The sequence below is a fragment of the Carassius carassius genome, chromosome 22 (assembly GCF_963082965.1).
Source record: "Carassius carassius chromosome 22, fCarCar2.1, whole genome shotgun sequence".
Classification (NCBI taxonomy): domain Eukaryota; kingdom Metazoa; phylum Chordata; class Actinopteri; order Cypriniformes; family Cyprinidae; genus Carassius; species Carassius carassius.
Window position 1 is genome coordinate 27415947 of NC_081776.1, and position 21647 is coordinate 27437593.

At 39.1% G+C, this 21647-nt stretch overlaps 1 protein-coding gene across 1 annotated transcript in view; it reads left to right on the top strand.

Annotated features, from left to right (window-relative positions):
- The window catches only part of LOC132099203 (NACHT, LRR and PYD domains-containing protein 12-like), a 165446-nt gene that overhangs the window by 22868 nt on the left and 120931 nt on the right, over positions 1-21647 (top strand). Inside the window, exons 2-5 of the mRNA XM_059505655.1 lie at positions 14955-15236; positions 15388-15429; positions 17741-19544; positions 19714-19887. Of these exons, the coding sequence (XP_059361638.1) occupies positions 14975-15236; positions 15388-15429; positions 17741-19544; positions 19714-19887 (2282 nt within the window). The 5' untranslated portion in view covers positions 14955-14974. The remainder of the gene's footprint in view (positions 1-14954; positions 15237-15387; positions 15430-17740; positions 19545-19713; positions 19888-21647) is intronic.

Here is a 21647-nt window from a genome sequence, read left to right on the forward strand (position 1 = left end):
TAAGCAGTTCTCTGGGTGCTTGGTTCAGTCGGAGGGCAGTCAGGAATGGGGTTGGTTTCAGGCCTTAGTCTTAGTCATAAGGTGTCTAGCTTGTCCTTCTCGTCTCCCTTGCAAAGAAGCTCTTTCAACACTCAGGATCTCTGCTATCTCAGACGTAGTCACACAGTTTTTCTCTGATGTGGGCCCAGACTTGGGCTTACAAGTGGCATGTTGAGAGGGGTACCACTGCCGGCTTTCTGGGCTTGATGCTCTGGCTGATGGGGGTCGGCTATTTCTGGGCCGTCGGCTGGCTTTCCACGTGGCTCCACCCTTTGGGTTGTTGGATGGGTGTGGCTGGTCCCAGAATCTTTCCGAGTGCTCGCTCTGGTGCTTAAGACGAGCACCACCTTGACTCTTTGTTAAAAGGTCTGTAACTGTTGTGTTGTTTGGCGCCCTCTAGAGCCAGGGCACATTGTTGGGTTTTTCACAGTCTTTTCAGAAACAGTCTTTTATATGGTATAAGCTTTATGGGCTAAGTCTCGTAGCTGTTGGATAGACATGCTACATGGGCAGGCCAGGACCCCTATGTGATGGCTCACTGTGGGATGCAGATTTCGAAGGAACAGAGTTCTGAAGTTGACATCCTCTTCCATACCTGCATCGTTCCGTCCTCCGAAGTAGGCTTGTTGGAGTCGGCTGTAGTAGGTCTGTGGGGTTTCAAGTCGGGCCGGTTTTAGGTCCATGACGGCGATGAGCCCTTGGTCTGGTTCTGGATCAGAGAATTCTCTAATTAAAGCTTGGTGTAGCTGCTGATAGTCCGTTTTGACAGTCTCTGGTTGACGATCTAGGAAGCTGTATGTGAAAGCTCTAGGAAGCTTATGACTAGACGTAATTCTGAGCAGGTACAATCTGTCCCTGTGGTCACATTGGCAACAGTTTGCAAGTGAAAGTCTATGTCTTGCAGGTAGGCGTGCACATCATGGCCTCCTGTAGGGTTTGGGGTAAAAGTAGGGATGTTTCTGGCCAGCTTGTCAAGTTCTCTGGGAGCCATGCCATGGCTAGTGGCAAGGATTCTCTGGAAGGGCTCCCACCCCTTTGCTGCTGTCGGGGGTTCTTGGAGGCTGGCTGGTGATGTCTTAAGCAGTAGGCTTCCACCCCCCTTTTCAGCTCTGAGCTTTTGGCTGAAAGGTTTGGACCCACTGGTCAGGGGAAACTCTGTGGTGTGTTTCCCTTTTCTGGTCACTTTGCAGTCTATATGAGTATTTCAGTTCTCTGTCAAGTTCATCTTTTAAATAGTCTCTGTGCTGAGTAAGCTCATGGATTTCAGCTCGGGCTGCTTGCAAGTGATTTTCACAGGCCTTGGTTTTAGCATCCCTTTCTTTCAGTTCCATCTCTGCTCTTTCGAGGAGAGCTTCACCTCGTCTGAGTTTCTCTCTGGTTTCTTTCCGCTTCATTTTGTAGCTCTGGTTCCATTTCATCCTCTTTCCCGTGCTGGTCCTCTGTCTCAAGAAGTAGCTGATCTAGACGACTCTGAGCATTGGCCTGGTTCCTCCAGGCCTCCTCCACTTGGAGCTTTAGCACTGCTGCTTCTTGCTCCAGGTCAATGTTGCTCCTTTTGCTGAGCCATGCCTGGGTGACGAGATTGTGGGCGAGGCTCCAGATGATCTTGGCCCATCAGCTTGTCCAAGTCGACGTCCAGCTGCTCTCGGCTCAGGTGCTCTAGGTCACCGGCATCCTTGGGCAGGAAGGTGCTTGTCATTGGGCTCAGCCAGACCTCGAGGTGATCCCAGTGGGCTGTGGGGCTGGATGAACGGGAAATACTGGCTCACTGTAGGCGAGAGAAAAACAGCACACAAAGAGGCCCATCCAAGTTTGTTTAGGGTTAGCGATTTACAATCATATGGGGCTAAGCCGTCTATGAGAATTTTGACTAACTGGTGCAGACAGTTAGACAATTTAGGTGGGGCTGATTTGAGTAGGTCGGCGCAGGCTTTGAATAAAGATTTTGACAGGGCGGTAGCCTAGTGGGTCATTTGATGACGCTGGATGCTTGGTCGTCAATCTATTATTCAGCTTTCCTTGATGGCTCTCAACTGTTCTGTCTCTAGGTGAACTGAAAGAAACAAATCACAACAGAACAGAACATCAGAATAGAAAGGATCAAATTAAAAACAAAACAAAGCAACAAAATAAATAGGCCTGAACTGAAATGGACCAAATTAATAACAAAAGAAGAGTTACAGGAGAGAAGAAGGCCTAAGCCTACTACCACTGCTAGGGTTTATGATAGGACCAACAGGTGAGGGGGCTATCAAGGTAGAAAACCTAGGAATATGGTGTGGCTTGGGGGAGAAAAGATGGGCCAAACATTTAAATGACCAGGGAATATGTAATATTCTGTGGCTTATAATAAGTGGATGGGCTTTACCTTATTTAGTTTGCCTGGGGGTAAATTGAGGTCACTCAGGTGAGAATCAGCGGCGTGGCCAACCTCCCCGACAGTCCCGAACACTCGATTGCAGTGTTTGCAGTGTCCCTGGCCCCTTCGTCCCCCTTGTACCATGGTGTGACCACTCAAACAACTTATGACTTTTAACACAACTGGGCAACACTCAGGTGAGGCGTGTCAACTGCCAGACAGCACAGCAAATTTTTTTTTTTTTTAAACCACTTTGGAGCCCAAAGGAGCGGCCCTGTCTGAGCAGAACTCTATTCAGGATAATTGTCCCATAATTGACTTGTGTGTCAGCTGGCTTTGTTGACTCAACCCTGGAGTGCCCAAATTGCTGATGTCGCAGCTGCGTGCCACAGCCAATGGTATGAGAACAGAAGCATCCGAGATTCACATACGGCCAGTGTCAGTAGGTCTAGCCAGGTGACCCCGCTCGCTGGAACTCAACCAAAGATGACTGTTAAATCACCACAGCACTCTAGGGGGAGTGCTACCTATAAGTACACAAATGGCTAAACAGGTGAAACTTAATTCGATTTGAACAAGAAAAATTTAATTCACTTTGAGTAATTATGTATGTAAAAATAAGAGGCAAAGGGATTTACCAAATAAAGATAAAACAAAGGGAATTATGATAATGATGGCAATTATCAGAAAGTGGGTATCAATTGTGGGTATCAATGGTTAAACAGACAAACTTTATTTAAATTTAAATTCAAATTTGTTTAAACTAAATTTAACTAAGCGTGTAAAGAGATGAAAAGAATAGAATGATAGCAGATAATAATCAAGATAAAGTAACAGTAAAGCATTGGTAATAAGAATAAAATAATTAAAAGAGAAAAATAGAAATAAAATAAAAGAGAAAAATAGAAATAAAACAATTCAAAATGGAATGAAAGTAGAAAAAGAGATAATCCGACTTAACAGGGAATGCCACAATGGGGTGTGCTCCCTCTTAGTGGATATCAGTGGCTGGACTAAGAATCTTAATTTAAATTTAGCTCAAATTTAGTTTGAGCCAAATTCAATCAAGTGTCAACAGTCAGAGACAGGAAATTGGCTAACACCAAATAATAGCAGCACAAGCAATGCAATAGATGCAGATATGTATAAGAGTAAACCACAAATCCAATAATCAAAGAGGAAAGAGAAGGGCAGTTCAAATGAACTAGCAGGAGAAGAGAGAGAGAAAAAAAGAAGTAGACCTATCCGAGAATGCCCAAAAGGGGTCGTTGTTAAGCCCATGCAGAATGAAGTCGGGGGTGAGCAATTTGAGAGCTGTTAAACAATTAAAGGCTGCCCTCTAACGTTATTCAGCGGAATTACAACTGACCAACCTCGGTGTGATTCAAATCTGAGAGCGTTGTCACGCATCGATTTACTGCAACAATCACAAGTTTAACTTTTAAATCTTGGCGGATCTTTTTGTGCTAGTTTATTGCACAAGAGTGTGTGGCAGGACTTCGTCACTGCCAATACACACTAATGTAGACAACAGGCTATATTTTTTTCTGTTGTTACTAATTTGATTTTACTCAAATTTAAAAGACTCCCATATACAAATCCCATCAAATACTGTCACACAGTGCTATGATTAAGATGCATTAGGTGTTTAATTGGGTAGCTAAGCCAATTTTAATCAGGAGTTACCATTTAGTTGAATATCACTGGAATAACCACAAATTCAATCTAGCGATTCAATAATCAGGTATTTCAATACTGTTGTAAGGAACATCGCTCACAAATGAGCTTTTTATCACACTGAAAGAAGTTTTTTTTCTTAACAGGCGATTTTGATAATATTAAAATGAACCACCTGCAAAGAAGTTTCTTCGTCTTTACATGAACAATTTTAATATTATGAACTGCAGTTTACTTTAGCAATTAACAGTAGCAAAAGTGTTAGACATATTTTTCAGCTGTTAATGAGCTGAACTGAAATCGGCTTTGTGACTTCTCAGTTTATTCAGTGAGTTTACGTTGCGCGACTTGTTGAAATTTATACAATATACACATAGATTGCAACTGAATTGCTCACAAAACAGAGTTTAAAATGCCCAGCGTTCTCTGCCAATATTATGTAGCGATTTAGCTCAAATAAAGGGAATATATTAATAATTAATCATGGATATGATCAAGTATCGAATACATAATTTAAATTGCTCAAAAAGGGAATACATAGCCAATGTATTTGTGTCTGTATATGGATAATTAACTACAACAGTTTATGATCGTTTATCAATACAGATAGACTTAAATAGATCAATTGTATGTATGTGAATAATTAATTACAACGAATTATAATTAACCATTAATATACCAATAGTCTAGAATATATCAATTTTGAAGATAGCCCTTAACAGAGTTAATTTCGTTATGAATAATCTGTTTGTCCAGTGAACTGACAGTAAAATCTGATTATCAACTCTCGAGAAAAATATCCTTCTTATAGATTCTCATGAAAGGCTATTCTTCTGGCCATAAAAAATAACTTTCCTGTTCTATAAGAGTACTATGTAGAGTAGCAACAAATTGTAAAGCTTGTAGCTTAGATCCAACATTTAAGGGGCTTCATCGGATGAGCAATAGACAGAGGCAATCAAGTGTATAATGAGTTTTAATAAATGAAACTATAAAAACATATGACTACATTTAAAAAAGAAATACATATAACAGAGTAGTGACAGGAAATAATGAAAGGGAAAGTATAAAGAAAGTGCGAGAATGAGAGAGGTCACAGAATGGCAAATCACAAACAGTTAAACCTTTGAGAGCCAACAACGAATCAAATCACCCTAAGCAGGGGCAAACGATCTTAAACGCATTTAAAGCTCGATAGAAATAATACTTGCATAGTTCTCTTGTGTTGCTGAGGAAGAAGGACTGTGTGTGTCAGTCCTTCGTGAGCTTAAAGGGTTCCCTCAGTTCTTCCAGAGCGAGTGTCATCGTGGCAAGTTTAAATGTCCACTTGAAAGAAAAGTTGCCAGAGAATTCAAGCTAAGTTCATTTCACTCGTAGATGGAAATGAACCGACGAAAAGACTGGAACAAAACTAACTAAAAACATTAACAAAAGACAAAGACTAAAAAGACAGACTAAGACATTACAAAAGACTAAGAACCAAAAGACCAGAGGGAAGCCGCTGGTCACATCTTTTAAGGAAATGTTACCTCATACCTTCCTTGGATGAACTGACCAATCACCTTAGAGATCTGTGAGCGGGAAAGAATTTCTTGTCTTCCTTGGCACCGAATTTTCATGTTTTAGGATTATTCATATATACTCCAGAAAAATGTTACACATAGTATGATACATTTTATTTTAACATACTATAGATATTTAGCTACGGCAAACTGAGAGGTTTAATTAGGTACCAAGAAAGATATGCAAGAAAGATAGAAACATAAAGATACATTCTTATGCTTGAATTTAGGCACTTAGAGGTCAACTAACACGACTAGAAAATTATAACTATGTTAATATTAGCTGGGAAACATACAAACACACAGGAATATATCGTATACATTTGGAATGGCTTATATTCTGAGTTAAATGCAAGAAGGTTTGAGTGTGTGTGTGTGTGTGTGTGTGTGTGTGTGTGTGTGTGTGTGAGCGGCATGTGAAGGTCTCTTTCTCTGCATGCTTGGGCCATTGAAGCTGATTAAGATCTCTTTGAAGCTTATGAGTCTGAGCTAGGAATGTAGAGGTGTTACTGGTGATGCTCAAACAGGCCCCTAAAGGTGTCAATGGCACAGTTTGATGCAGACTCATTGGCTCTAAGCTGTGATTTATATGAGGTCAGTCAGTAGATTAAAAAATCTTTCTGAATATTAGAATGAATGTGTTATCATGATCTGGTCCATATGCTACACTTACCAAGAAACTCTATTAAAAATCATTGAAAAATCTCACACAGAACAGGTAAGTTCTTTATAGTAATATAATATATGAAAAGCAAGCAGTTATTGAGGCCCATTAATTATGAGTCTAATAATATAATATAATATAATATTACAATATAATATAAAAATATTTTTAACAAATATTTTCAAAAGATGTAAACAAGAATTATTTTAGTTATCTAAAAAAATCATTACAGTCACCTGTGTTTAACTGTAAATGTCTCAGAGTTTTGTTACTGATATGTGCCCATCGTCCACCATTTCCATCACTTAATCAAGCCACTATTCATTAAAACATGATAACGTTTTATTTCATATATTATTTAGTTCGCCCTTCTCTTGAGCTATTTCATCCACAACCATTAAAGTATTAGATTGTTGTAACTGTTATAACTGTATAGTGACGCCAACTCTATAGTGGTTTGTCCAAGCATTGCAATTATTTCACATTTACTAGAATTCGATCAAATTGCTTTACAACTAATTTTTGTGTCTGTCCTATTCATGGTATATCATTTCTCCAGTTCAGCTTAAAGGAAACATTGCTCATCTCGGCTCAACTAGTAGACTCTGACTCAACGAAGGGGGACTAAAACACAAAACAAATAACAGTAATATTAAGTGGCCATTAGGGCTGGGTAAAAAAAAAAAATATTTTTCGATTAATCGTTTTTTAAAATGTGGTCGATTCAAAATCGATTCTCAAAGGCCATGAATCGATTTTTTCCATATTTATTTCCGCAGACATTGAACGCAAGATTGGCGTTAATCTAATTACAAATCTTCTCCACTAGATGTTACCCTCTTATCTGCCTTGTGCGATGTTATCAACAAACCTGTCATTCATTCATTAAGTGCTTAAAGTAGTGGTTCTCAACCCGCGCCCCGTGACGAATTCAAATGCGGCCCACCATATGCTGAACCCACAGACACACACACACACACACAAAAACTTATGCAACTCACGTGAAGAAGTTCATGCAAATGGAAAAACCATATACTACGCAGCAATCATCCTTAATTGAAGAAATGTGGCAAAACATCTCTGGAGAGAACCTCATATTATTAAATTCGAAAGTGCTTTCCAGATTTGGATCAAAATAGGCTACATTTGTGAATGCACATTTTCTGCAATGTCGCGCGTCAAGTCATGCTCCCGTGCGCGTCTTACAGACTGCCTCTTAAAGCCTCTTTCCGCGTCTGCGAGTCCGCTATGGACCGTTAGGTAGGCGTGACGTAAAAATCGTCATTTGAGAGTGTGTGCCGAGGCTCTGAGCAGACGACCGCGCGGACAGGTGCGCGTGGTCAGTAGGCTTCAAAAGCACAATTGCACATGTTCAGGCAGTGTGAAGAAGCCCATTGCCAATCCGTCAATAAAGAATATAAATACCGGATCAGTGATGTGCGGGTTGATCCAAAATGAGCAGGTGCCTGCGGTCGCCCGCAGTTACCCGCGGTTATGAGTCATTCAAAAATATTTTTAATGATATTCTGGTCGCAGTCGGTCGGGTCCTAGTACTAGACACATTTTTGAAAAACATAGGCCTACACTTTGAGGTCCTCTGAGGTCCTCTGTGATGTGCACACCCAGGAACTTGGTGTTGCTGACTCTCTCCACAGTCACAACGTTGATGGTCAGAGGAACATGCTGAGTGTGCGCTCTCCTGAAGTCAACAACAATCTCCATCGTCTTCTCTACGTTCAGAGAGAGATTGTTGTCACTGCACCATCCGGCCAGACGGCTCACCTCACTCCTGTAGTTTGTGTCATCTCTGTTGCTAATGAGACCCACCACAGTCGTGTCATCCGCAAACTCGATGAAGAGTTTGGAGTTGTGTGACGGTGTGCAGTCGTGGGTCAGCAGAGTGAAGAGGAGGGGGCTAAGCACACATCCTTGGGGGGGGGGGCAGTGTTCAGTGTGATGGTGCTGGATGTGTTGCTGCTGACCCGTACTGCCTGAGGTCTTCCAGTAAGAAAGTCCCAACAGCCAGTTGCACAGTGAAGTGTTCAGCCCCAGCTTGACCAGTTTGTAAATGAGCTGTTGAGGGATGATTGTGTTGAATGCTGAACTGAAGTCTATGAACAGCATTCTGACGTATGAGTCTTTTTTCGCTGTTGATGTGTGAGTGTTGAGTGGATGGCAGTGGAGATGGCATCATCGGTCGACCGGTTGGACCGATATGCAAACTGGAAGGGGTCCAGGGAGGGGTGGAGGGAAGACTTGATGTGGTGCATGACTAGCCGTTCAAAGCACTTCATGAGGATGAGAGTAAGTGCTACAGGATGGTAGTCATTGAAGCAGGATGGAGACGGCTTCTTCGGTACTGGAATGATGGTGGTAGTTTTGAAACATGTGGGAACAACAGCCTGACTGTCACGGTTCATGAATAGGCTGTCTCATGCTGATGTGTCTGCGTGAGTGTAATTGTGTGGGTGTGGTTACTCGTTGTGTTGATTAGTGTCACCAGCTGTTATTGATTCCAGTTTCCTATATATGCCCAGGATTTCCCTCTCATGTTGTCAGATCGTTGTGGTTGTTCCTCGGTGTGTGTCCTGTTCTCGTGCTTTGTCTGCAAAGTTCTTCGTCTGGATTTCGTCAGTTCTTCATGTCGTCTGGATGTTCCACGGTTCCTGGGTTTTCCTTAGCACGCTTATCACTGCACCACCACCGGATCGCCATCTCGTCCCTGCTTCGGTTGCCACCTGAGTGTTTGTCCTCGACCTGTGTCTTTACCTCTGACCAGAGATATAATAAACTGTGTTTACTTGCATCTTGCATCCTCCTGATATTTCCTCACGCTTACTTAGTGAGATGTTGAAAATCAGTAAGTTCTGCTGCACAGTCTCTCAGTACACGCCAGGGAATGTTGTCAGGACCCGGAGCTTTGCGTCCATTGTTCCTGCTGAAGGATCTCCTCATGCTGTCTGGGGTCAGCGTCATCACCTGGTCGTCGGGAGGAGTTGGAGTCTTCTGTGCAGTGGTGCTGTTTTGTTGCTCAAATCGAGCGAAGAAGGTGTTCAGCTCATTCAGCAGAGAGATGTTGCTGTCACAGGTCTGTCTGCTTCCTGACCTGGGCCCCAGTTAGTCAAGTACAAACTCTAAGACTATGTGCCATATTTCTAGAGAGAAGAGCAGCACCTACCCAGGAGGGATGAAGACCATCTCTTTTCAACAGGTCAGGTCTGCCCCAAAAGCTTGTTCAATTGTCTATGAAACCTATGTTATTCTGCGGGCAACACTTAGACATCCAGCCATTGAGTAATGACAAAAGTGAAAATAGACTAAAATTGCTCATGACCTTCAAACATATTTAATGCTGCAATGATGAAACCTGCATTAAATGTGACCGTATTTAAGCACCAAAATTAAATTATTTGCAATTTTGTGAAATTACTGGGTATATGTGGCCCAAAGTATAAATTTTGGTCCAAATAGTATTCACAACATTTGGCCTACATCATGCAGCATACCACATCTCCTTGGTTCATGCCTTCCAATGCTGAATGAATGCCAGCTATGCAATCTTTATGCCAAATCTGGGTTTTAGTGCAATAAATAATTACATAGTAAATGTATGGGGTTGCACAATTTTGGGAATATTAAAGTGCACTCCATGGGAATTAATAAAGGGTACTGACATTTATGTAGAACTGACAGAAGCAATTTTAACGATAATAATTTAGAAAGACAGAAAGAGAAAGACCTTTATTGTCAGGTATGTTTACACATATGACGAATTTGTTTTGGAGACAGAAGCTTCCACACTACAAAAACAGAATGAAAGTGGCAAGACAAGACACAGATAATAAAAAGAATAAAAGTAAGTAAATAGAAAATTACAATATACTGTATACAAAGAAATTGTGTATAGATATGTTAAGTACAAATGCAAGGAAATGTAAATAATGTGTGTTAAATAAATCTATAAATAGTGTTGTGTATTACACATTTATTGTAAAGTTAACAGATGGATTGCCTGAGGAAACCTGTGTCTGGTTGTTCTGGAGCTCAGAGCTCTGTAGTGTCGACCACACTGCAACAGTTCAAAGAGGATGTGTGCTGGATGTGAGGGGTCTGGAGTGATTTTGCCAGCCCTTTTGCTCACTCTGGATGAATACAGTTCTTGAAGAGAAGGGAGGGTTGTACCAATGATTCGCTCAGCAGTCCGGACTAACCTCTGTAGTCTTCTGAGGTCAGATTTGGTAGCTGAGCTGAACCATACAGTTATAGAAGTGCAGAGGATGGATTCAATGATGGCGGAGTAGACTTGTTTCAGCAGCTCCTGTGGCAGGTTGAACTTCCTCAGATGGTGAAGAAAGTATAGCCTCTGCTGGGCCATTTTTTTTTACAATGGAGTCAATGTGAATGTCCCACTTCAGGTCCTGAGAGATGGTGGTTCACAGGAACCTGAATGACTCCACTGCAGTCACAGTGCTGTTCATCATGGTGAGTTGGAAGAAAGCAGGGGGGGTTCTCCTGAAGTTCACAATACTCTCCACTGTTTCAAATCCAGGTTGTTGTGACTGCACCAGATAAAAAGCTTTTTGAGCTCCTGTTGGTAAGCAGACTTGTCACAGTCCAGAATGAGGCTGAGTGTGATATAATCTATCAACTTAGAGCTTGACCGATAGGTCAGTAGATGTGCAGACATTGGTGTACAGAGAGAAGAGCAGTGAGGAGAGCACGCATATGGGTGCTGGATGAGAATTACTACTATATTGCACATCCTCAGACATCCATGAGGGCCCCTAGAGAGACGTTCAGATATTGAACTAGTTTTGCACATCCATAGACATACAAAAGGTGTTCCCATTAGAAATTTAGACTTTGAACCACTTTTGCACGTCCATGGATGTACCACTAGGATCTCAGTCAGACGTTCAGATATTGAACCAGTTTTGCACGTCCCCGGACGTACCAATAGGGTCTCAGTCAGATGTTCAGATATTGAACCAGTTTTGCACTTCCACGGACGTACCAATAGGGTCTCAGTCAGACGTTCAGATACTGAACCAGTTTTGCACGTCCACGGACGTACCAATAGGGTCTCAGTCAGACGTCAAATGTTTGATGGGATTGCTTGCGTGCCAGCGATTATTTCTCTGCATGCCACTGTTGGCACGTAGGTTGCTGACCCCTGATCTAGATCTTCATCTCTCTTATGTTTGAAGTCAACGTGGGAGAAAGAGTTAGAGCTCAGCTTTTCTGAAGAGCTCTGCTCGAGGCTCTTGTTAATGAATTAATTATTTAATTCCACTTCTGCTTGTGCCTGGTTAAGGCTGATTCAGTTAAACGTTTTACATCGAACCCACTTTACTAAAGCTTTCAAATGCTGTTCCCAGAAACAGATGACTCTTGTATCAGATGCTCATTTTCTCCAGCTGACCATGTTCATGCATTTTTAAAGTTGCCCTGAATTGGCCTCATACTGGGCTTCCTTTTTTGATTTTCTTTCAAGGGCTTTACATATTTCTCTCCCTCCAAGTCCCATGGTTGCTATCTTTGGTGTATCTGTGTTTTCTTCTACTCTTTCGATACAACAAACAGATGTTATTACATTTGCCTCCCTAGCTGCTAGAATATGTATGTTGCTACAATGGAAGAGTCCAACTCCACCCCCAACTACCTCTAGGTTAAAAGATCTCATGTCAGGCCTAGTCCACACGGACACGGGTATTTTTATAATGAGTTTTTCCTCCAGCGTTTAAAAAAAAATCCCGTCCACACATGCTCGGTTTAAAAGAAATATCCGTTTACATGAAAATGCAAAAACACGCTATCAAGCGCTGTCACGAGCATGCCACACCAGCAGGCGGCGATATCACCCTAATCGTAAAGCCACGTTGGCCAATCAGAAGCCTAACAAAAAGTTATTACCGGTTCCAGTAGGCTAACAACATGGCGCACAGAGGAAAGGGGGAGTCATATGTTTTGACTGATGATGAAGTTGAATTGTTTCTAACGGTCACACTTGAATACAGTTAGTAAAACTCAGGAAAACGTGGACTGGGAGTCTTGCCAGTCCAAGTACGCCGACATCCTAGCGCTGTTCCTAGAGCAGTACCCTTCTGAGACGTCCCAAGAGTTTCCTCATCGTAAAGATGATATAACCAGGACCATCGTCACCAACCAGCTTAAGGCGATACGGGGTTAATACAGGCAAGCGGTGGATTCCGGTCGGAAAAGCGGCCATGGCAGAGTGGTTCTACTTTATTTTGAACTATGTGAGCAGATATGGGGTGGTTCTCCTGCAACGACAACCATTCCATCCGGTATAGAAACTACGGATGTTGATGCGGCCTCTCATCGCAGTTCAGATTCTGCATCTTCTACACTTGATCTCTCGGCTGCGGAAATGTCTCCTGTGTCTGATCAACTTCAAGACTCTGATGGCAACAATTTGGCCCCCTCAGTGGTGAAGGAGAGGAGAGCTCTACTTAATGTATGTATCCTTAATCGTTGACCATTAAGAAGTGCATTTGTTTGTAAAAGTAGAATGTAGATTAACTCTGCATACACACCGGTACCGGGGTGTCTGTTGCAGTGGTGGAATAAGTACTGGATCATTTACTTAAGTAAAAATAGCAATAGCACAGTAGAAAAGTACACTCTTACAAGTAAAAGTCCTGAAACCCCAAAATTTGGAACCCCATTCTAAATTTCTTTGAATCTTTGACCTCACTAGATTCTGATTGAGTTTGTTCAGTGTGTAAATGTTTACATTTTTGTACAGTAGAGCATGGTTGTGTGTGTATGTATGGATGTATGCTTCTGTTTGAATAATTGTTTTGTTAGTTTTTTCTTTTCTCTTATTTGAATACATACTTTGTTATATACATTTCATAAATTATTATATTTATTCCATATAGTATTATTATAGATAATCCAGTTTCTTGTCAATCCACCTGAGGGGTTTATGGGTTGGGGGAGGTTATGTAATGTTTTGATCTGGATTCACTTAATTCAGTAGGGTTAAACGTGGGGATAAGGGAAAAAATGCAATGTTCTCTTTACTGTATTGTTCTGTGTTTTATATCAGACTGTGTAATAATAAAACATGGAAAGAAAGAAAAGATTTAATGTGAATGATGATAATGTTTTGGCAAAGCAACAATGTTTAATATTGATTTTCCTGCAGTGGCTAGGTGTTTTGAAAGGGTAAAGATAAACAAAAGTCCTGGACCAGATTTACACAGATTTTTTTTACATGTCTCTTTTAATGCAAATTGTCCCACAAATCTGAAAAATGCTATAGTGGTTCCTGTAGCAAATGCTGGAATCCAAAGGTTAAATGATTTTTGACCAGTAGTCCTCACTTCTTTGGTGATGAAAACACTTGAGAAAATCGTGAGAATCGAGATATGAATTTCAGTTAAGATAAGATCCATTTCAGTTTGCATATAGGGCAAGGAGGGGTGTTGAAGATGCCGTAACAACGCTTATTGACTTTTCATCTCCATTTAACTCAATTAGGCCGTATGTGTTAGCCAAAAAGCTTGTCAATCTATTTAATTATTGAACAGGACTGTGTTTTAAGCCAATGGCTTGTTGTCTTTCATGTTATGTTCTTCTATAGTAATGGTTGCCAACCCGTCCATCTCAGTCTACTGGTAGATCTTTATCAATGTACCAGTAGCTCCCGAATATAACAGAAAATAAGTACAAAAATACATTACATTCTCTAGTCTTTGTACTGTATTTTTTGTACTTATTTTTCTGTTATTTTTGGATTCTACTGGAAAACAACTTGCAATCACGTTAAAATCATGTGAAATATTTGAAACACAAAACTCAGATAAAACATGGTTTTGGAACATTTTCATGGTTTAAATCTCACTGTTCATGATGCTCGAATTATAGGACGAAAATATAAATTTGAATGTATCACTGAAGGGGACTGACTGTCTTCAGAAAAGTTTTGGATGGCATTGCCAAAACAGTATTATTAAACTAGTATTAGTAAAGCAGTATGTATAAGCGCAGTGCTGCTTTGTTTACAGCGGTAACCAAGGAAATGCTTCATTCCTGCTGTTCCATGAGCGCCACCTACAAGCTAAGAGTGAATCTGCATCTTCATTCAGTCTGTCTGCTGCTTTTGTTTTGTGCTGGAATGTTTTACATAGCATGATTCCACAAAGCTGAAGTCAGACAATTCTGTTTTTGATATAAATCTTTGAAATAATACTATCTGATTAAAATGATCATTTATTATTATTATTAAGTAAAGGGAAAAAACTGCCTATGCTAAATGTGTAATATCTTTCTTTGAATCCTGATTAAACTTTAAGGCTAGTTTGACATGTAATAAAGGAAATAAATAATGGGACCAATTATCACCATTAACTATTAACTATGACTTTTGCCTCAGTAAACTCCTAAGTTGCTGCTTATTAATAGTAAGGTAGTTGTCAAGTTTAGGTATGAGGGAGGATTTTGGGATTTAAAATATGGTTATGCAGAATAAGGCAATATGCTACTAATTAGATTTGCTTAAACCACTTTCTGATGATTCATATCAGAATTTTCATTCACAGCTTCATAATCCAAATAACATTTGAGCACTAAGGTCCACATTAAGAGTGAAAGTTCTTCAGATCTTTTTCTTTTTGCCCTGCAGCTGTGAGTTGGTGAAGGACGATGGCGTCTGTTAAAGAACTGCTCGTGGACTCACTGAAGGAGCTGGTAGAAGCTGAACTGAAGGAGTTTCATTGGCGCTTAATGAATGCATATCATAAGTGTATATCAAAGTCTGAAATGGAAAAGGCAGATATATTCGACACAGTGGAAAAGATGGTGGCATGTTTTGGACCAGAAGGAGCTGTAAAGATCATGGTGGACATCCTGAGAAAGATGAAACAGAGTGATCTGGCTGATCAGCTGGAGAATGAACACAAGCAAGGTAACATTTCATTCACCGTGACTGTAATGTGAGTAAATATTTACAAGTGTGATGGTTTGACTTAAACCTCTTTCCCTCTTTGCTTTGCTGATGTGATTAATGTGTGATAAATGTTTCCCAGTGATTAATTCTCTCTTTCTCTCTCTCACAGCTCAGACTGAGGGAAATATAAAGACATCTGTCCCTGTTGGAGGTAATTCACAAGATATCTTGAATAAATATCAATCACTGTCTGTAAATACAAACTAGATAAACTGCAAGCATTACAGGACCAGTCACACCAACTTTGACAAGCTGCAAGGCGCAATGCTCAAAGATGGCCATCTAGCGCATATTTATATAGAGTAACTAACGTTTATTAAAAAGCAGCAGAGCTTTGTAAACAGCTCAGAGTATAAAATAAAAATTATATGATTGCCAGAACAAAATTACCAGGATTTTTGAAAAGGTCCTGTTCACACTCTTCCTCTGTATATGCTGTGAATTTAAATTGCATTCAAAAAAAGTTCATCTGGGAAACCAGTGTGCATTATTTCACTAGATTTGTAATGTAAATCATTAAAAACCTTTGCCAACAGGAGAATACTTCAAACTATGTCTAAATATGCCATGTATTGTACATCGCGATTTCAAAATAAAAGGTTCTGCATGTGGCCAAATATTACAATTTAATGATTTAAACAGTTTAATCACACAGTAAAGTGAAACATCACCAGGCCTTTGGCACCCTCTGCAGGTATTTGTTTTAATACATAATGTACTTAAGTTAGTTATGTTCATATTATGTGTATATTACATTATGTATTTTAACAGTGTTGTTCAGTACAATCAAGTAATTTTTTGGTTTTGATATTTTATTTAAGCCAATTATTATTGCCTCATCGTTAGTTTATATATAAATAGCTATAGTAAAGCGGGTTTTTCACTTAGGTCTTTTTGTGTTACTAAATAAATATCAGATTACTCAGTTGTCAAAATAATGAGTAGATTACTTGGTTACCAAAATAATAATTAGTTACAGTCCTAGATTAGTTAAAATATTTCTAAATACAACTGAATTGTTTTACTTTTTACAATAAAAAAAACCTTATAATTTGTCATTGAACATTTCTTAAAAATAGTGTTAAAATATTGTCACGTTCTAGTGAACCAAGGATCTGTATTTTGTCTCACTAAGTGTATTGTCTCACCCCTAGTGTCGATAAGCGGTAATATAACTCATCCTTTTCCAAGTGTATGATACAGCTTTCCTTCTTCAGGTCAATCATATATTCATGAAAAAGAAAATCAGTTTGAATAAACAAACCAATAACTTTGCCATAGTATCCTTTCAAATGTTAAAGTTGTCAGAGTCATTGCATGCTTTCCATGTGCTGCCCTGCCCCGCCCCGCCCCGGAAAAAAGTTCAGACTCAGGATTTTTTTTTTCCCTAAACCCTGAGAACAGCGTGTCCAGTAACACTTTAGAATAAGGAACTGTGACAAATTAGCCGCATCTGTGCATGGAAGTTATCAGTCGAAATTTTCTGCAAAATCAGTCAACGGTGAAAATCAATAGTAGATTTCATATAAAGTCCAACAGTTTAACACTAATATTGGACATAAATGAACATGTTAAATATAAAGCATTCAAAACCAGTTCCTATATTTGGAATAAAGTTGAATTGAAGTGATGCACCAGTCATACATCACTCTGCACCGTGCTCCTCATGACGAGTCTGACGCAACGCCACAGAAACAAGAATGAGACGCCTTCTAACATAACTGTGGCATTATACTCGTTTAAAATATTGCACATATATAGGCCGTTCAGATTACTTGTTAAAGTGATTACTTGTTACTTGTTAATAGGAGAATGAGCCTAATATCGTCTTCACTATCGACAAAGACATCTGCTATCGTCGATATCTCTGTCTATCGGCACAACCCTAGTGTAGGATTAAGGGATCTAAAATGTGGTCAGGCAGAATAACATATTAACATGTGCTTTATGAGTACTAATAAACAGCCAATATGCTAATAATATGCATGCTAATAAGCAACTAGTTAATAGTGAGAGCTGGTCCTTAAAATAAAGTGTAACAGCATGTCCCCAGTGATATCCAGTTCACAAAGGTCTAAAAATTAATTGAACATCTTATATTGTGATACAATTGTTTATTAAAGTTGACCAGTAGGTGGCACTGTCACCAAATTGATTCAATGTCATCAAGGCATGATTAAAATCACACATGCAAAGTTTATTTAAGTAGGTCAAAGCATGTTGTAAATACAGCCTCACATCCTGTTTGATGTGCTAGATGATGTTGGAAACCATTCATCAAAAAAAACTTTCAGAAATTCTAAAATTGAAACCAAGCTGTTAGAGATGGTCTGTGCTGTTTTTAGCAGTATGATTTTAGTCTGTCTGCATGTTATTAATAATAATGATCATGCTGAAAAGAAAAATATTTCTCCAATTTGCTTAATGCTTTATCAATCTGATTGATTTGTTTTTCACTATAGAACTGCAAAACTTCTTGAAAACTCACAAAAACAACATGATGAAGAAAGCAAAATATATTTTTGAGGGCAACAAAGAAAACGACACAGATCTCAAAACTGTTTACACAGAGCTGTTCATCACAGAGGGAGATATGAAAGATGTCAATCATGAACATGAGATTCTGAAGATTGATGATGTTTTCAGGAACAACAAAACACTGGACAAACCAATCAAATGCAATAATATATTTACTGAACTGAGAAAAAAAAATGAGGAGAAGATTGTGCTGACCAAGGGAGTCGCTGGCATCGGAAAAACTGTCTCTGTGCACAAATTCATCCTGGACTGGGCAGAAGGAAACACCAATCAGGATATAAACTGTGTGTTCCTGCTTCCATTCAGAGAGATCAACGTTATTAAAGATAAAGAGATCAGTCTCCATGAGTTTCTGCTGAAATTTTATCCTGAACTGAAGGTCCTAGAGAAATCAAATTTATATAAGGAATGTAAGCTAGCATTTATATTTGATGGACTTGATGAGAGTCACCTGCCATTGAACTTTAAAAGTGACACGCCGGACACTGTTGAGGAAAGAGCATCTGTAGATGTGCTGTTTACAAGTCTGGTCAAAAGGAAGCTGCTTCCATCAGCTCTGGTCTGGGTGACATCACGACCAGCAGCAGCCAATCAGATCCCTCCTCGGTATGTGGGTTTGTTCACAGAAGTGCGAGGATTCACTGATGAACAGAAGGAGGAGTACTTCAGAAAGAGAATCACAGATGAGAGTCTGGCCTCCAGAATCATCTCACACATTAAGACGTCTCGTAGTCTCTACATCATGTGCCACATTCCTGTGTTCTGCTGGATCACAGCCACAGTACTTCAGGATATTCTCATCCAAAGCAATACAGAGAACATAAGCACAACACTCACTGAAATGTACATTCACTTCCTGCGGATACAGATGAACATTAAGAGTCAGAAGTATGATGAACAAGAAGAAAGTGAACATTCAGACCATTTAAAAATAAATAGAGAAATGATTTTGAAGTTAGCCAAGCTAGCATTTGAACAGCTGAAGAAGGAAAACATTGTATTCTATGAGAAGGATCTGAAAGAATGTGGTATTGAAGTGAGTAAAGACACCGAGTTCACAGGAATGATAGCTGAGATGTTTAGGATGGAAGATGGACTTTATAAGACAAAGGTCTTCAGCTTTGTGCATCTGAGTGTTCAAGAGTTCCTCGCTGCAGTGCATGTGTACATCTGTTATCTGAACAAGAACAAGCAAGAGCTTCAGTTTTTCTTTGAAGATTCACAAAATACATCCAGACAAAAGCTTCAGTTCTTCTTTAGAAATGTCAAATTTCATCATTTAACAAAGAGGGCCACTGATAAAGCCATGCAGAGTAAGAGAGGACATCTGGACCTGTTCCTGAGGTTTCTGATGGGCATTTCACTGGAATCCAGTCAGAGCCTGCTCAAAGGCCTGATCACACACACTAAAGACACCAGTGAGAGCATTAGACAAACAACTGAATACATTAAGGAATTACAAAAACAGGACATCTCAGATGAAACGTCAGTCAATTTATTCTACTGCTTACTTGAGCTGAAAGATAATTCTTTATATGAGGAAATCCAGACTTATCTCAGTTCAGATGCACATCCAGGAAGAGACCTCTCATATTCAATGTGCACAGTGCTCACCTTAGTACTGCTGATGTCAGAGGAGGTGCTGGATGAGTTCAGTCCAAAGAGGTTCACGTCACCTTCAAACTACAAGAGACTCGTTCCAGCTGTGAGATGCTGCAGAAAAGCCCTGTGAGTAATTTCACTGACTGCTGTTTAATTAAATGTTTTGTTCTATATCACTTATCGATTAAATGTCAAAATAATATGTGTAATATGTTCCTGTTTGGATTATGAAGGGTATAATAAATTACTGCAGAAACACTGAACATCAGAAAATAAAAGCATTCTGTTTTGGCAGATTTGACGGCTGTGGTCTTGATGAAACATGCTGTGAAACTGTGTCTTCTGCTCTACAATCATCAAACTCTCATCTGACAGAGCTGGACCTGAGCAGCAATCATCTGCAGGATTTAGGAGTGAAGCTGCTTTCTAATGGACTGAAGAGTTCACACTGTCGACTTTACATACTGAGGTTTGACATTCACATTCACTCAATCACTATGTTCAAATATGTGGATGAATAGATGTTATTATAACTATAGCTAGTATATTTCAACCCTCTATGCACACCTTGGCAACATAATCACCATTGGCTAATACATTTTTCAGTTTACTCGCCAGACCGATATGCTATTTTACACACACACACACACACACACACACACACACACACACACACACACACACACACATGATTCCAATCAGCTTATCTTTGTAAAATGGCACAGCTTCTTAAATATTAGGTTCTTAATCAGTCAGTCAAGCATTATATTATGATAATTAAGCACAATTTAATGATAGAACTTTAGTGATTAGAACTAAAACTTGGTAACCATGTATGAATGCATATTTGTCATTTTGTCCTCAACTTAAGAATGGTGGTGATGCTTAAGATATTGTTGGTCCTTCAGAATTTCCGTAAAAAAAAATAATAGTAATATATCATATTAATTATTATTAAAAGATAATACTACTTCCAATTCTACTACCATACTAACAATATACAATGTACTATGGATTGATGAACTGCTGGGTTCATGAATATTAATCACGTTGTCTGCGTTCGGTCAAGCTGATTTGCTGAAATCAAAACAGGGATGGTAATAGATGAGCGCCAGCCAATGAAATTGCCATTTATATATTTATATATATATAAATGTTTTCATTTCGGTTCATTCTTGGTTAAAAAATTTAAATAAAAAATCTTCATGTTCCATATGCAGAGCCAAATGAGAACGGTCCAGCATTTAGAAATAATTTTTATTAACTCTGTTATCATTCTTGATTTTTTAAACTGCTAACACTTTTCATTTTTCGAATTATGCCTTTACTGTTGACTAAAAATGTAGTATTTTCTGTTTCAGCTGTTTGATCGCGCTGGTGCCTCACATGTACATATTCATTGGAAACAGCAGTCGTTCACCAGACATTCAGCGTGATCATCGGTCCACTGGCATTTTTTTGATTATTATGATTTTTTTTACATCGATATTTAAACACGCTTGAAACACAAAGCCGATTTTAGCTAATTAATAATAGTTCAGCTTCAAATGGGCAACATTACGAATATGAAAATGCTTGGATTTGTCCAGAATGAGAGAACCCAACATTAACTTATGTTTCGCTTTAAATTATTATAATTTTTTTTTGTTGTTTGTTTGTTTATAGCTAAGCCTATATTATTATATACTGCAATTATATTTATCCCATTAGAATTATATATTTTTTGCTCTTTTTCTGTTCTGCTAAATTTGTTACATTTAAAGCATTTTTTGTAAAGTGAGGGGAACTAAAAATATCCTGTTGTTACATTATAACATTATTAAGCCTGCCGTTATTATTTCTGAATGTAATAAAATGCGATCTATACATGACATTTTTTTTTCCTCTCACAAACTCTATTTTTGTGCATGTTTTTAAAAAACATGCAGCAAATGAAAACAGGTGAATAATTTAACCAATGAATCGCTTGTTTTCGTTTGCTGCATGTTTGCTGGAAATTTGTTACTGTGAGTTAACAAATTTACATTATATACTTAGGAACAGAGTCTGGGCCTAATCTAGGCTATGTTGTTAACTATTTACAAGTTTCGTGTATGTTTTTATCCATTTTTCTTTCATTGCATCTGAAAATTACTTTGTGAATGCACATGCCTCCCACGTTGCTCAGCTGTGGACGATTAAAAAATGTTTGATATAAAGTTTGCTGTCCCATTTTATACAGGAATTGTT